The sequence below is a fragment of the Oncorhynchus mykiss genome, chromosome 8 (genome assembly GCF_057628025.1).
Source record: "Oncorhynchus mykiss isolate SJ-2025 chromosome 8, ASM5762802v1, whole genome shotgun sequence".
Taxonomy (NCBI): Eukaryota; Metazoa; Chordata; class Actinopteri; order Salmoniformes; family Salmonidae; genus Oncorhynchus; species Oncorhynchus mykiss.
Genome location: NC_143029.1, coordinates 16852046 through 16870053, shown reverse-complemented (window position 1 = coordinate 16870053; position 18008 = coordinate 16852046). Strand labels below are relative to the sequence as shown.

The 18008-nt window shown below is 45.1% G+C and overlaps 1 protein-coding gene across 1 annotated transcript; it reads left to right on the top strand.

Annotated features, from left to right (window-relative positions):
- The first annotated feature begins 10157 nt into the window (after positions 1-10157).
- Positions 10158-16276, top strand: LOC149981433 (uncharacterized). Its single transcript, XM_090242680.1, has one exon. It carries the CDS (start codon positions 14718-14720, stop codon positions 16212-16214), a length of 1497 nt encoding a protein of 498 aa, XP_090098806.1. The 5' UTR covers positions 10158-14717; the 3' UTR covers positions 16215-16276.
- The last annotated feature ends 1732 nt before the right edge of the window (positions 16277-18008 follow it).

Genomic DNA, 18008 nt, shown 5'->3' with positions numbered 1-18008 from the left:
GTATGCAGCTGGAAGGTTTAGAGTCCATCAATATTTTTGTGAATGTGTCAAGAGATACACGATTAAAAACCTAGGGTGTCTTCATTAATCCTAGGTCCTGGCAGTTCTGTGCAGACTCAGGACATCTGAGCTTTGGAGAAATATGCAGATTCAAAGAGAAGTCTTTAATTTGCTTTCTAATAATCATGATTTTTCATCACTTTCATGAATTCATCACTGCTGAAGTGAAAGCCATCCTCTCTTGGGGAATGTTGCTTTATAGTTATCTTTGCAACAGTATCAAAAAAATTCTCCTCAATTAGGTTGGAAAACTAGGCTGATCGAGCAGCAGTGAGGGCTCTTTGATATTACATGGTAGTGTCTTTCGAAGCTAGTCAGAAGACTTCCAGTTTGGAAGATTTTCTGGAAGATTACTTCAGGGCTTGTGTATTTTCTGTATAACAGGGAGCTAAGTTATTGTGACAAATATATATTTTTTGTTTGGGGGGGTGCAACTATTTTTCTTAACAAAGCAGAAAAGGAAGACATTTCATCATTGCTGTCTGAGCAGAATAATGGGGGATGAAATGTGTTTTCAGAAAGTGGATCCTCACATTTAGCATTTTGAAACATTCCATAGGCACAGAGCCATGAATTTAGATCTAAATATGTGGTTCTGCATAAGAATTGTTAGGCACAAACCTTTCATCTTCACTGTATTGAAGATGAAAACATTCCTTAGGGATATGTTTTCCATATTATGTTTGGATAATATGACCTCAGAGTAGAGAGGAACTTGTGACTACAGCGAGAATGTGATAACGTGCTAACAGTAACTAGCTAAGACAGCGCCCGTCAGGGAACAGCAATAGCCCCTGCTTATTAAAGGTGTTGAGTTTATGTCCACTGCAGCTAATGTTCCAAACTGGCAGCAGTCCTGTGACTGGGACTCTGTCTGCTCCAGGATCCGTCATCACTGAAAGCGGCCACAGAAGGCCAGGCAGGAGGCAGGGCAAGTTCATTTCTGAATCACATGTCTGACATTCAGTATCTTAGACCTCTGGCTGTGCCCAGAGAAGGGAGTCTGCCAGGCTGCCACAGCTAAAGGTGGTCACACCCACTGTTACAGTGATGACGGGCCTAAGAAGGTAATTAGAGGCCTAGTCTGTCATCTTTGTGTAGTTTTCACACCGTGTGCGTCTCAAATGACAACTTATTCCCTATATAGTGCACTTTACGTAGTGCACTTATTTTGACCAGGGCCATATGGGCTGCATCTCTGAGGAATGCTCCATCAGGCTGATTAGGCTCTGTCTCGGGGGACCTGGAGAGGGAGTCAACAGTCAGCTAAATATAGACATTTCTGTAAGTCAGCCAGCGCAAAAGAGGAAAAGTGCCGTGATTAAGTTTAAGGAGTGCCAATCAGCTTGTCCATTTTCAGTTCAGTGGATTGATTTATGTAAATATTGGTAATATATATGTTGTGTTATTTACAAACTGAAAGGTGTGAGAGGCAATAGAACAACAAGTTCTCAGAGATCATTGTTTTAGAAGTCTCTCTTTAAAATCTACCTACGCAGAGATGTATTCAAAAATATTCTTGAGCATTATTTTTCAGTTCACACACTAAATAATTCCTAAAAATCCAACCACAAGTAAAAAAGTGAATTTCAAAAGCTCCTTTCCCAGAATTAAACATACACTATATATATACAAAAGTATGTGAAAACCCCTTCAAATGTGTGTATTTGGCTATTTCAACCACACCCGTTGCTGACAGGTGTATAAAATCGAGCACACAGCCATGCAATCTCCATAGACAAACATTGTCAGAAGAATGGCCTTACTGAAGAGCTCAGTAACTTTCAACGTGGCACCGTCATTGGATGCCATCTTTTCAACAAGTCAGTTCATTACATTTCTGCCCTGCTAGAGCTGCACTGTAAGTGCTGTTTTTGTGAAGTGGAAATGTCTAGGAGCAACAATGGCTCAAAAGAAAAGTGGTAGGCCACAGAAGCTCACAGAACTGGACCGCCAAGTGCTGAAGCGCGTAGCATGTAAAAATCGTCTGTCCTCGGTTGCAACACTCACTACCGAGTTCCAAACTGTCTCTGGAAGCAATATCAGCACAAAAACTGTTTGTCGGGTGCTTCATGAAATGGGTTTCTATGGCCGAACAAGCATAAGATCACCATGCGCAATGTCAAGCTTTGGCTGGTGTGGTGTAAAGCCTGCCATCATTGGACTCTGGAGCATTGGAAATTCATCTGAAGAGATAAATTACACTTCACCATCTGGCAGTCCGATGGATGAATCTGGGTTACTCTGAAAAGGAGATAGCCCGGTCGCAGACGAAGGAAGCGAGTTGTGGGCGTATTCTGCCCAGGGGAGCTGTTCTGACCAAGACGCAGGGTTGCGAAAAGAAAGACTGCGTAAGATGCGACCAATAGTCTGATTGGCCCGTTCTGCTTGACCGTTAGACTGGGGGTGAAAGCCGGAAGAGAGACTGACGGAAGCCCCAATCAAACGGCAAAACTCCCTCCAAAATTGAGACGTGAATTGCGGACCTCTGTCCGAAACGACGTCTGACGGAAGGCCATGAATTCTGAAAACATTCTCGATGATGATTTGTGCCGTCTCTTTAGCAGAAGGAAGCTTAGCAAGGGGAATAAAATGAGCCGCCTTAGAGAACCTGTCGACAACCGTAAGAATAACAGTCTTCCCCGCTGACGAAGGCAGTCCGGTGACAAAATCTAAGGCGATGTGAGACCACGGTCGAGAGGGAATGGGAAGCGGCCTGAGACGGCCGGCAGGAGGAGAGTTACCGGACTTAGTCTGCGCGCAGACCGAACAAGCAGCCACGAAGCGACGCGTGTCATGCTCCCGGGTGGGCCACCAAAAGCGCTGGCGAATGGAAGCAAGCGTACCCCGAACGCCAGGGTGGCCGGCTAACTTGGCAGAGTGAGCCCACTGAAGAACGGCCAGACGAGTAGGAACGGGAACGAAAAGAAGGTTCCTGGGACAAGCGCGCGGCGACGGAGTTTGAGTGAGTGCTTGCTTTACCTGCCTCTCAATTCCCCAGACAGTCAACCAGACAACACGCCCCTCAGGGAGAATCCCCTCGGGGTCAGTGGAGGCTACTGAAGAACTGAAGAGACGAGATAAAGCATCAGGCTTGGTGTTCTTAGAGCCCGGACGATAAGAAATCACGAACTCGAAACGAGCGAAAAACAGCGCCCAGCGCGCCTGACGCGCATTAAGTCGTTTGGCAGAACGGATGTACTCAAGGTTCCTATGGTCAGTCCAAACGACAAAAGGAACGGTCGCCCCCTCCAACCACTGTCGCCATTCGCCTAGGGCTAAGCGGATGGCGAGCAGTTCGCGGTTTCCCACATCATAGTTACGTTCCGACGGCGACAGGCGATGAGAAAAATACGCGCAAGGGTGGACCTTGTCGTCAGAGAAGGAGCGCTGAGAAAGAATGGCTCCCACGCCCACCTCTGACGCGTCAACCTCGACAATGAACTGTCTAGAGACGTCAGGTGTAACAAGGATAGGTGCGGATGTAAAACGATTCTTGAGGAGATCAAAAGCTCCCTGGGCGGAAACGGACCACTTAAAGCACGTCTTGACAGAAGTAAGGGCTGTGAGAGGGGCTGCCACCTGACCGAAATTACGGATGAAACGACGATAGAAGTTCGCGAAGCCGAGAAAGCGCTGCAACTCGACGCGTGACTTAGGGACGGGCCAATCAATGACAGCTTGGACCTTAGCGGGATCCATCTTAATGCCTTCAGCGGAAATAACAGAACCGAGAAATGTGACGGAGGAGGCATGAAAAGAGCACTTCTCAGCCTTCACAAAAAGACAATTCTCTAAAAGGCGCTGGAGGACACGTCGAACGTGCTGAACATGAATCTGGAGTGACGGTGAAAAAATCAGGATATCGTCAAGGTAAACGAAAACAAAGATGTTCAGCATGTCTCTCAGGACATCATTGACTAATGCCTGAAAGACAGCTGGAGCGTTAGCGAGGCCGAAAGGAAGAACCCGGTATTCAAAGTGCCCTAACGGAGTGTTAAACGCCGTCTTCCACTCGTCCCCCTCCCTGATGCGCACGAGATGGTAAGCGTTACGAAGGTCCAACTTAGTGAAAAACCTGGCTCCCTGCAGGATCTCGAAGGCTGAAGACATAAGAAGAAGCGGATAACGATTCTTCACTGTTATGTCATTCAGCCCTCGATAATCTATGCAGGGGCGCAGGGACCCGTCCTTCTTCTTAACAAAAAAAAACCCCGCTCCGGCGGGAGAGGAGGAGGGGACTATGGTACCGGCGGCAAGAGCTACAGACAAATAATCTTCGAGAGCCTTACGTTCGGGAGCCGACAGAGAGTATAGTCTACCCCGGGGGGGAGTGGTTCCCGGAAGGAGATCAATACTACAATCATACGACCGGTGTGGAGGAAGAGAGGTGGCCCTGGACCGACTGAACACCGTGCGCAGATCGTGATATTCCTCCGGCACCCCTGTCAAATCACCAGGCTCCTCCTGTGAAGAAGAGACAGAGGAAACAGGAGGGATAGCAGACATTAAACATTTCACATGACAAGAGACGTTCCAGGAGAGGATAGAATTACTAGACCAATTAATGGAAGGATTATGACAAACTAGCCAGGGATGGCCCAAAACAACAGGTGTAAAAGGTGAACGAAAAATTAAAAAAGAAATGGTTTCGCTATGATTACCAGAAACAGTGAGGGTTAAAGGTAGCGTCTCACGCTGAATCCTGGGGAGAGGACTACCATCCAGGGCGAACAAGGCCGTGGACTCCCTTAACTGTCTGAGAGGAATGTCATGTTCCCGAGCCCAGGTCTCGTCCATAAAACAGCCCTCCGCCCCAGAGTCTATTAAGGCACTGCAGGAAGCTGACGAACCGGTCCAGCGTAGATGGACCGACAAGGTAGTGCAGGATCTTGAAGGAGAGACAGGAGTAGTAGCGCTCACCAGTAGCCCTCCGCTTACTGATGAGCTCTGGCTTTTACTGGACATGAAGTGACAAAATGACCAGCAGAACCGCAATAGAGACAGAGGCGGTTGGTGATTCTCCGTTCCCTCTCCTTAGTCGAGATGCGGATACCTCCCAGCTGCATTGGCTCAGCACCCGAGCCGGCAGAGGAAGATGGTAGTGATGCGGAGAGGGGGGCAACGGAGAACGCGAGCTCCTTTCCACGAGCTCGGTGACGAAGATCAACCCGTCGCTCAATGCGAATAGCGAGTTCAATCAAGGAATCCACGCTGGAAGGAACCTCCCGGGAGAGAATCTCATCCTTTACCTCTGCGCGGAGACCCTCCAGAAAACGAGCGAGCAAAGCCGGCTCTTTCCAGCCACTGGAGGCAGCAAGAGTGCGAAACTCAATAGAGTAGTCTGTTATGGATCGATTACCCTGACATAGGGAAGACAGGGCCCTGGAAGCCTCCTCCCCAAAAACAGATCGATCAAAAACCCGTATCATCTCCTCCTTAAAGTCCTGATACTGGTTAGTACACTCAGCCCTTGCCTCCCAGATTGCCGTGCCCCACTCACGAGCCCGTCCAGTAAGGAGAGATATGACGTAGGCGACACGAGCAGTGCTCCTGGAGTAAGTGTTGGGCTGGAGAGAAAACACAATATCACACTGGGTGAGGAACGAGCGGCATTCAGTGGGCTCCCCAGAGTAACACGGCGGGTTATTGATTCTGGGCTCCGGAGATTCGAAAGCCCTGGAAGTGGCCGGTGGATCGAGGCGGAGATGGTGAACCTGTTCTGTGAGGTTGGAGACTTGGGTGGCCAGGGTCTCAACGGCATGCCGAGCAGCAGACAATTCCTGCTTGTGTCTGCCTAGCATCGCTCCCTGGATCTCGACGGCTGAGTGGAGAGGATCCGAAGTCGCTGGGTCCATTCTTGGTCGGATTCTTCTGTTACGGTGCGTGAATGAGGACCCAAAAGCGAATTAACGTAAACAGAGCTTCTTTAATAACAAAACAAAACGTAGGCTCAGATGGACCGGCAGGTTCCGACAGGACAGGACAAGGTTGCAGCAAACATGACGATAGTCTGGTTCAGGAATGAACAACACAAACAAGAATCCGACAAAGACAGGAGCAGAAACAGAGAGAGATATAGAGGACTAATCAGAGGGAAAAAGGGAACAGGTGGGAAAAGGGGTGACGAGGTAGTTAGGAGGAGACAAGGCACAGCTGGGGGAAAGAGGGGGAGAAAAGGTAACCTAACAACGACCAGCAGAGGGAGACAGGGTGAAGGGAAAGGACAGAAACAAGACACAACATGACAGTACATGACAAGCTCATCCAGATATGGGGTTTTGTCCAAAATTGAATTAGCCTGTGTTAAATTATCCATTCAGAAATTGGCAGTAGAAAAGCGTTTGGATCGATGATATTAACAGCCTCTTTGCAGCCCACTTCCATGAGTTTCCTTCCAATTCTGACAAGTTCTCCTCCAAGAGCAAAGAATAATGTCCCCAAACAGACATTAACAGTATGACCGTTTCTATGCCATTTGATGTTGTGGCTCTAAAATGTTTTACTATCTTTTGAAAAAAAATATTTGATTCAATGCAATTTCATCTTTGAGAACCGACAAAGCAGTAGCAATCACATAATCTGATAATCAAACTGTATTGTTTATCCTCTTAAACTAGTTTGGTATCAGGATGCTGATATTCTAAATTCCGGGTGAACTTTGTCCCAAATTTCCCCTGGGATCATGGAACTTGCTTTCCCTTGGGAATTCAAGGATTTGACAGGTCTAACATGAACCTTTTTTTACCCACAACATGAAGCACACTCATGTAGTAGGCCTATATCCTACACGATAAAGTCAAGTACAAGTGAGCAAAACAAACATTACAGTCACAGCAAACGAGTTGTCCTGTCTTCAAGATGTGTTCGAGCCAAGGCCCTAGCCTAGATTGAGGTAGCTCATTCCAGAGATGATGAGAGACTCAAGCAAAAACCCGGGGATATATTAAATGATCAAGGGTGTGTTTGTAAATTCAATCTGGAGTGCCAGAGTGCGCTCTGGCCGTTCGTAAATTCCTAGCGTTGTCAGATTGTCCGTTTGTAAATTATGAGCGTTTCACTCTCGGAGCGTTAAGAGCGCACATTGGACGCTCTGGCTGAGGAATATGGTTGATCTGAGCGTTCTGACAACACACCGGCCGTCAAGCACCCAAGCTAACTCGCTAATGTTGGCAAGCTTGCTATCTACTTCCAGACACAAATGAGAGAACACCTCACTCTGACAATTTTACTTCCACTAGCAGAGCTGGTTAGGCTGTTTTCATGTTATCCAGAGCGTTGGTGACTAACTGTGCTGCTGGCAACAATTTAATTATGCTTTTTTTCTCTGACATTAGGTCCCAACTGTCATATTCGTTTACTCTATTACTGTTTGAGACCTGCAGTGTACATTTTAAAAGTGTCCATTGTTGGTTGGGCTTTCTTCTTGGTGATCCAGTCGAGTGTGGTGACTGATGTCATGCTTTGCGTTGGTGGCTTGGGCCTTGGGGGCTAGGGAGCACGAATGGTCACGCAAGAATCATTAGCTGCTACATCCATTTTTTTAAATAAAAAATGATGATACCCATTGATTCTTGAAGAATATCACTTATAAATGCCCCATGAGCAAAGTTCAACTGTCATATCCCATCAGAATCCAAAATAGATGCTTGTTTTAGGTTTGTAAAACAACGTCAATGTAAACAAATACTGTATAGCCTCAAACATGGTTAAAACTGTAATGATGATAGTCAGTCCTTGCATCCACTCTGTCTATGAATTTAAGAGTGGTTACATTTCTTCAGGCCTATACCTCAGCTATTTACCAAAACAGAGGCAGAGTGCCTGCTTTGTCATTGTTCCAACAATAGCTTTAAAGGGTCATGATCCATCATCCAATCATTTTACATCGAAACAAATCCCTTGTTGTATTTTAAGGCTTAGAATCAAAGTTCAATCTGCAGCTGGATTTTGTGCATGAGCACTTATTGGTTGTTAAACATAAATAATGCCATTACAACATGCCAAACCTCGAAAATATAATTAGAATTAATCAAAACAAAGTCAAACAAAGTAAAAAACAAACATTTAGCTGTAGCTAAGAAAGCTGTTGTATTTTAAAGCTTAAAATTGAAGCTGAGAGAATTTGTGGTTGGAATTGCAGTATGTATTTAGTTTGAGAAATTTTATGTGAGCTAGCAACTTATGTGAGCTAGCAACACACAGCCTACATCGTTGTTACCATATTAGCTAAAGTAACATCATAGTCAGCATAGCTAATAGAACTCACGGGTTAGTAAACCTGCTGCAATCATGCAGTACAGTGTACAGTCAGTAAGCAGTTTAGCAGTTACACCGGCGGGCCCCGGTGGCAAGAAATTAGTAAAACCAAAAGCTTACATTGACTTGGAAGAGTACCAGTGTTGTGTTGGATATAGCCAGCTAGCTAACATAGCACCCCTCTGTTTGAGCATGGTGTTTGAGTAGGCTAAACTAGCTAGCTGCATTTGCTAGCTAAGTAAGTGAAAATGAAAAGAAATGACAAAATCTCTCTCTTGCTTCTCTTTCATTTTTGAAGAAATGAATTTGTTCAAAACGTTTAAACTATTGTCTTTCTCTCTCTTTGAGTCAACTACTCACCACATCTTGTGCACTGCAGTGCTAGCTAGCTGTAGCTTATGCTTTCAGTACTAGATTCATTTTCTGATCATTTGATTGGGTATACAACATGTGTTCATGCTGCAAGAGCTCTGATAGGTTGGAGGACGTTCTCCGGAAGTTGTCATAATTACTCTGTAAGTCTATGGAAGGGGGTGAGAACCATGAGCCTCCTAGGTTTTGTATTGAGGTCAAGTCCTCCCCTTCCTCCTCTGAGGAGCCTCCATTGCCTCAGACTCACAGGTGAAGAAGCAGAACAAGTCTGAAGACAGAAGTGCTAGGGTAATAGATATGCAAACGCTTCATGGTGCACACTAGTTCACAAACAATTTGGAAAAAGTTCTTGCTTGACCTTAGTCAACTCATTATGACAAATAACTCACTTCCCTTCAGTGTAAAATAGAGTTCTAGATTCTCCATATGCAGAAGGCATTGCATGTAATGTACAAGAGGGAGATTTCTTTGCTGTGATTCTGCAGCTCAAACAGCCTCAGGTTTGGTTCCTGCATACAGTAGGCTTTTACTATAATCAGTCTGCATCTGCTCTTAGAGCAAAAGGTTAAAGTGAGCTTGGGAAGCATGTTTGACTTTTTGTTACATTTGCACTTTAATGTATTTATCGACATTCAACTCTATAGTCCATAAATACAATGCTAAATGTAGGTCTTCATTCTAATGGGAATGTGGAGTATTAATATTTGTTGGGAAGTGGGAAGTGCCACAGACAGTATAATGGAAAGGTCTCTCTGAGGTTTTAAAAAAAAAGTATCCTCACAGCATGCCAGGATATATGGAGATTTTAGTGGGTGTTACAATGATTATGGTTGCATCCCAAGTGGCACCCTATTTCCATAGGGCTCTGGTCAAAAGTAATGCACTATATAGGGAATAGTGTGCCATTTTGGGATAGCATTAAATGGTTTTTTAGTTAGTTTCTCCTCTGTAACACAAAACTATTAAGGTCATGACCTTTAGAACAGAATTTGACTACCCTCACCCACTTCACCCATACTTCACCTCTGACCCACTTCACCGTTTCAAGCATGATATTCAGTTTCAAGCATGATATTCCAATAACATTTATCTTGGTTAAACCTGTATCATTTGATCATTTCATGAAGGTTGTTGATAGATTAATAACACATGTGTTGCTGTGATATAAAAAGTTGTTAATCTCAAGTGATGCATTACCATTTATATTTTTGAAGGGACCAATTGTATTGCTTTAATACAAAACATTAGGAACACCTGCTCTTTCCATGACATACAGTAGACTGACCAGGTGAATCAAGGTGAAAGCTATGATCCCTTATTGATGTTACTTCAATCAGTGTAGATGAAGGGGAGGAGACGGGTTAAAGGATTTTTAAGCATTGATACATGGATTGTATATGTGTGCCATTCAGAGGGTGAATGGGCAAGACAAAAGATTTAAGTAACTCTGAACGGGGTATGGTATCCGGCTTGAGTGTGTCAAGAACTGCAATGCTGCTGGGATTTTCTCACTCAACAGTTTTTATTTGCATGAATTTTTTAATTTCACCTTTATTTAACCAGGTAGGCCAGTTGAAAACAAGTTATCATTTACAACTGCGACCTGGCCAAGATAAAGCAAAGCAGTGCGACAAAAACAACAACACAGAGTTACACATGAGATAAACAAACGTACGGTCAATAACACAATGGAAAATCTGTATACAGTGTGTGCAAAGAAAGTAAGGAGGTAAGGTAGTAAATAGGCCAAATGTGGCAAAGTAACTACAATTGAGCAATTACCACTGGAGGGATATATGTGCATATGAGGATGTGCAAGTAGAAATACTGGTGTGCAAAAGAGCAGAAAAACAAAAACAAATATGGGGATGAGGTTGGTAGTTGGATGGATGGGCTATTTACAGATGGGCTATTTACAGATGGGCTTATATCTGCAGCGATCGGTAAGCTGCTCTGATAGCTGACACTTAAAGTTAGTGAGGGAGATATAAGTCTCCAACTTCAGTTATTTTTACAATAACAGCACTTGAATTAATGGTCACATTAAGCATATTTTACTGTGATTGTCAAAAGAAATTACAACATTTTAACCAGTTTTGCCCACTGAGAGGTACTGTTAGTGAGAATAAATATGTGTGTTCCTTAATGGATAAATCAGTTCATATGCATTACCTAACAATTATCTCCTTTTTTAGGGGGCTCCTCTTTTTTCTTTAAATGACATTGGGGATGATATCATAACATTTAATTGATATTCTGTGGCACCTCACCTCTTTATTTACTCTTTACCCAAACAAACCCCTCAGCCCACTTAGTTTTAACAGCAGACTTTATATTCTGCATTGCAGATCAGGTGTGAGCAGCTTCTTAATCTGTTTTGTGATCGCAGCGGGGTGGTAAACAAACTATTGAAAGAGATTATTAGTTTGGAAATGAAATGCAAAGGTGGAACAAATACGATTGTGACTTAAACACACATCTCTAGTAAGTTAGGAAGCATGAATATGAAAATGTTTCTGCAGTTGTTTGAAGGGTTTTGAAAAGCAACGAGGGTTCAATAAAATAATGTGTGGCCTGTGGGAGATGACCTATATCAACAATCTTCCAAATCAGACTGGGTAGCCTAGCAAACTACAAGCTGAAAAAAAACATTCTAGGTTGGTGATGTTTTGCTTTAACTTGTAGAATTCTCAAACCCCACGACAAAAAAATATAGACTATTGCTGTGTGTTCTTAGGGTATGACATACATTGTCCATAGGGTTAATTAGAGTGGCATATAGAGGGGCACAGCACGGGAATTTGTCTTTGAGGCATATTGGGCCATAGAGATTTCGATTAAGGATGCTTCGTGGTACCTCGCAACTGTTTACTTTGTTTGCATGACGCACTACACACCATGATTGAGTCATAATAGCGTGACGCACACATGCAGCTTATATGGTTCACAACAACCTGTAACGGTCAGATACACTTTATCAATCAGGCAGAGCAGTAACATTGTAATGTGGCTTCAACCCCACGCTTGCTCTTGGAGCGCGCAACCACCAGAACAGAAATGGATCGAAGCTACATTCGTGGTTTCGCGGTAGAGCATTAAATAACGTTAGGGTGGTCATCATGGCGATATGTGACTGAAGTAGGAAGATGTTAACATGTTTGCCACTGCAGTAAGTTACATGGGCCTCTGTGTGCCCAGGCTCCTACAAGTATCCGAGGAGGAGTTCGGTTCTGACGGGGTCATCGGGCTTCACCTTTTCCTGATTCTCCTCTCCATTCTCCTGCTCCTGTTCTGGGCCATCCATTTGTGTAAGGACGATGTAAGTGCGCGCCACCAGTAGGGAGGAGTTACTTCTTTATATAGTCTAATTGTGTTTGACGCGTGTGTGACAAAGTGTCAGGGTGTGACAAACTGCCCACAAACCAGGGCTATATATTTAGAGAATTTTGAATATTCTAGACATTCAGTTACACAGTTTTTTAAAATAAATATCCCCCATATAATTTTAATGGGGAGCTAACATTGCTGCCATAGAATGTTGAAGTGTTATGTAAATGCACCATAATGCAGAAACCGCATTGGCCCAAATCTCTAAATACATGGCCCTGCCACAAACTGCCCCACTTCCCACAAACATTACAACTCAGTCAGACAGACAGTGGCGCTGTCCATTCAGCACTGCAGAGTGACTACCACTATTTATAAAGCAGGTGGTTGGAGCCCTGAATGCTGATTGGCTGACAGCCGTAGTAGGTATATCAGACCATATAGACCACCATCAGACCACAGGCATTTATTTTTACTGCTCTAATTAGGTTGGTGACCAGTTTATAATAGTGATGGCACCTCTGGGGTGTGCCATCATTTGGACTCATCAGACCAAAGGACAAATTTCCACCAGTCTAATGTCCATTGCTCATGTTTCTTGGCCCAAGCAAGTCTCTTCTTATTATTGGTGTCCTTTAGTAGAGGTTTCTTTGCTGCAATTTGACCATGAAGGCCTGATTCACGCAGTCTCCTCTGAACAGTTGATGTTGAGATGTGTCTGTTACTTGTGAAACATTTATTTAGGCTGCAATCTGAGGTGCAACTAACTCTAATGAAGTTATCCTTTGCAGCAGAGGTAACTCTGGGTCTTCCCTTCCTGTGGCGGTCCACATTCACAGCCAGTTTCATCATAGCGCATTATGGTTTATACAACTCCACTTGAAGAAAGTTCTTGAAATGTTCCGGATTGACTGACCTTCATGTTTTAAAGTAATGATGGGCTGTCATTTCTCTTAGCTTATTTGAGCTGTTCTTGTCATAATATGGACTTGGTATTTTACCAAATAGGGCTATCTTCTGTATACCAACCCTACCTTGTTACAACACAACTGATTAGCTCAAACGCATTAAGAAGGAAAGAAATTCCACAAATTCATGTTTAACAAGGCACACCTGTTAATTGAAATGCATTCCAGGTGACTACCTCATGAAGCTGGTTGAGATAATTCCAAGAGTGTGCAAAACTGTCATCAAGACAAAGGGTGGCTACTTAGAAGAATCTGAAATATAACATAAATGTTTATTTGTTTAACACTTTTTTGGTTACTACATGATTCCATATGTGTTATTTAATAATTTTGATGTCTTCACTATTATTCTACAATGTAGACTTTAGTAAAAAATAAAGGTTAGGTGTGTCCAAATTTTTGACTGGTACTGTATATACAGTATACACGAGTGCTCTCCATTCAGTGGTGCTGAAGGTCGGCCATCTTAACTTCCTAATTTTGCCATTGTTTGCAATGTGTCATTGTACAGAATTTACAATTTATATATATTTCAAAATCCTTATCGTATACACATTTTTTTTTAACAGGATGATGTCTTCGGCGACATTGACCAGTAAGTTTCATCCTTCATAATTCATTGGGATTTCAAAGAGATCTTTCATGTGGTTAAAACTTTTGTAAAAATCATGAAAATGGCTTAATTTTTTGGGCTTAATTTTTACCCAGTCTTTACCCATATGTAACTTAATTTTAACCCAGTCTTAAATGTTCTTTTGCAGAGCGCTGGTCAATAACTTCACAGAGGGAGTTCATCTCTACTACAGCTACCTCCAACGACTGGAGGAACTAACGTTACATATGGAGGACCTCACCTCTGAGGTGGACCTGGAATCCTGCTCTGACCCCCAATCGTGCTTTGACTCATGCTCATCCAGATCATCTTCTAGATCACATTCTAGATCACATTCTAGATCTTCTAGATCCTCCAGATTTAGTGACTGCAGCACATGCCGAACCTGCAATAAACGGCGGAAACGGCATCCACCTGACAGGTTTAATTTCCTGAAAGGCGATCGTCCAGATAGTCGCTGTTCTTCAAGTAGTCCCAGCCCACTGGCTAAGCCCTGTCTCAAGCTACCAGGAGGTGGTGATGTTAAGGACAGTCACCATGGCTCCACACGCGCCTCCTGTAGCTCCTCCTGCAGCTCCTCTAGGTACGTGACTCCTTCTGGCTCCCCTCAACCTCTGAAATACCAGCCCTGCCCTCGTCAGCGTACTGCTATTGGTTGGAGGCTAAACTGGACTCTGATGGAGGCCAAACTGGACTCTCCTGTCGCTGTGCCTGTTGCTGCTGCTTCTACTGTCACTGGCTGTAAAGACAGAGCTGCCGGCCGCACAGACCTCTCCAGGACTCCGACTGTGAGACATATTCAAATGGTGAGACAGCTGTTTGAGGTCGTGCCGAGGAATGGAGACCCGGCCGTCCTGTGCTGCTGGCACCGCAGACACTTGGAACTCAACGTGACACAGAAGGTCTGTAAAAAAAAATCATGTTTACTGACCCTATTTCCTACATAGTGCACTATATAAGATATAGAGTGCCATTTGAGACATCCACTTCTGTTAAATGTCTAGTTGATGAGTTGCTGGTTAGGTGTTTGTCTGTCTAATTTCCTCCTTAGAGTTGAATTCATCTAATTTAATCTATAATCTAAGGTGGCCCGCAAGCGCTGGAGGATTGCCGTGCTGATGATCTCCATCGTTAGGTGGCTGATCCCAGAGAGACTGAAGAGGGGAGGCACCACCAGCTCAACCTCCACCTCTGCGTCCACCCCAACCACCACCACTACCACCTCTCAGGCTAAGAAAGGATCAAAGATCACCAGGAAAACTGCCAGTGTTCCAGCTTTCTGCCCTCAGGGTGCCAACCCTCCATCTCCCTCCAAGGCTCCATGCCAGTCTCCAGGGTTAGAGGGTAAACCCAAGTCCATCATGATGTACGCTCAGGGCGCCAGGATCCCCTTCATTTGCCAGGAAGTCCGAGAGAAGCTTGAGTCTCATGTTTGCCGCAAGCAGAGCCAGCTCCTCTGGGGCTTCCCCAAGCTGGTCACCAGGTACGTGGGCAACCTTGCGCTCCAGCAGCTCCCTACCTCCGGCAGCGCAGGTGACGGGAAGATTATGGGCAATGTGACCGACCATCAGGCGGTGTTCTCTGGACAGGTGCACCGCAACACAGAGTTCAGGTTGAAGAATAAGACTACAAGGCCAGCGGAGGAGCCGCAGGCTACTGCAGCCGTATCGAAGGACAGCTTACCAGCCACCAGACCTGTGGAGAAGACTACCACCAGCACCGTGCTCCAGCCAGCCGAGACCCACGCTACCAAACCCTCCCAGACCAGACACTCTCTGAACCAGACATCCCCTGTGAGGAGCTTGACCCCGGAGAGATGCTGGCTGGAGGAGAAGGTGAGGAGTAAGTGTATGGAGGTGAAGCTCAAACACTTTCCCGGCATGGTGGCCCAGTCATACCACTCCGCCCTTGCTTCGGCAACCAGCCAGCCAACTAGGAAACCCACCCAGGTGGCAGGAGCCCCCGCTGTTGTTCTGAAACGCACTGCCCCACTCAGACGGCGGGATAAGGTGTTGTTCATGGGCCAGGAGGAGCTCAGGCACCTGGAGGACAACCTGATCATGAAACACATGGAGCACCTTCAGAGGCAGGGAGTGACGACTGCCTCGGCCCCCTCGGCCCACACTCAGGGAGTGACCACCGCATCGGCCCCCTCTGCCCACTCCCAGGGAGTGACCACCGCCTCGGCCCCCTCGGCCCACACCCAGGGAGTGACCACCGCCTCGGCCCCCTCGGCCCACACCCAGGGAGTGACCACCGCCTCTGCCCCCTCGGCCCACACCCAGGGAGTGACCACCGCCTCGGCCCACGCGCAAAGCTCACACAGCCTGGCTCTAGAGACCTCGACCCACACAGCTACTGTCTCACAACCCCAGCCTGCCCTCATTAAACAGCTGGTGCTGATGAATGGTTTGGAAAGAGGCTTCGTGGAGCTCAAGACCCTGCTGGCTCCACAACAGCACGAGGTGAAACCTAGCTCAGCCACAGCCAAGGTGGTATCCGGACCAGCTGATTCTGCAGTATCATCCAACACTGAGGACCAAAGCTCCAGTGGGCTCCCTCTGCCTCCTTTGATTAGGCTTCCCTCTCATTTTATTTCTGCATATTTTACCTAAAGATGTATTCAGAAGTGAATAGTATGTATTCTTTCTACCAAATACATTGTTTTGCATTTCACATGATTTGACTCTGTTTGTTCTATGAGTACAGTATGCGTCTGTTCCTAATGAATACATTTGGTATGCCTATTGGTTTGGGCTTATTACATTTGGTTTGTTTTAAATACAACATGCATAGTTTAGGCTACAGAAAAAAAGTAAATATCATGGTGCACTGTTTAAAATACACAATGTCAAAACGTGTCTTAGAACAGACACAAGCGAAACACAGCTGAATGGAGGTGAACTGGCAGGGATGTTGATGCTATAATACACTTTACAGTAACAAACTGACATGTTGAGCTATTTTGGTCTGAGGTGGTGCCTCTTGAAGTATTACTGCTGCTTACATTTCCATTGCAGAGGCCTTTTCCCAGTTAGCCTATGGGAATGACACTTGTAGATTCATTCCCCTGTGCTATTTTTCAGTCTATCTATGCTTGCGGATTCCTCTAGATGTCAGAAGAAAGCGAGACTACCTTGGAGACGGGGAGAGCAGAGATACAGAGCTATACTCCCACGCACTGACGCATAGCCCTACATTATACTACATGTCAGGCACATGGAGCAATACAGGAAGGAAGAGAGGAGCACGTGCTAAATTATACCTGAACGCTATAATTGGGGTGTTACTATAAATAGTCAGGATGCATCCCAAAATTGCACCCTATTTGTTTTATAGTGCGCTACTTTTTAACCAGGGCCCCTGGCTGCATCACCGCTTTTTATGGCAACTGCTTTGCCTCCGACCGCAAGGCGCTACAGGGGGTGGTGCGGATGGCCTAATACATCACTGGGGTGGAACACCCTGCCATCCAGGACCTCTATACCAGGCGGTGTCAGAGGAAGACCCTAAAAATGGTCAAAGACTCCAGCCACAAGTCATAGACTGTTCTCTGCTACCGCACGGTAAGCGGTACCAAAGTCTGAAACCAACAGGACCCTGAACATCTTTTACTTAAGCCATAAGACAGCTAAATAGCTATTTAAATAGTTAACCAAAAAGCAACCTGGGCTGTATGTATTGACCCTTTTTTGCACTTGACACATCGCATATGCTGCTATTGTTAACTATCTCGTACCCCGTGTATATAGCCAAGTTATTGTTACTCAATGTGTACCTGTCATTATGTTTTTTACTTATCTATTATTTCTCTATTTTATTGCTCTCTCCGTTGTTGGGGAGAGTCTGTATGTAAGCATTTTACTGTTAGTCCACACCTGTTTTTTACAAAGTAGGTGACAAATACATTTTTATTTGACCTCCCCAGCCGTGTCACAGTTACAGCTTCTTCTCTGGCAGACAAAGAGGCTGACACTGTCAGACAGGATGATACCTGCTGCACTCCACAAGGTGGAGCTCTGCAGGGTTAAATGGGTGTTTAGATGGCTGCTGAGAGCCCAACTGGGACTGCTGAAGACCAGTGGTTTCTCTCACCACTGTGCATGGCACCCTATGGATGGGCTGTCACTGCTGCTGTCACAGCAATGGATGTTCAACTAACCTGAATATAAGGGGATAATGGGCTCTAGTCAAAAAGACAGACAACTGACATTGACGCTTGTAGTATGAACAGGTTTGCTGGCTGTTCTTCTCATGGAAGCTTCTTATAACAAATAATAATCACCTGCAAGCATCAGATTGGATTTGTGAAATAATCAAACTGTTCAGTCTGAATTAGTCACCTCAGAGTTATTTTTTATGTTGGATTTATGTAGGAAAGTAATGAAGTGTCCTTAATGTGACGATAT

Excerpts from the sequence above, each read along its gene's own strand:
- LOC149981433 (XM_090242680.1), top strand. The coding sequence starts at position 14,718 with ATGATCTCCATCGTTAGGTGGCTGATCCCAGAGAGACTGAAGAGGGGA.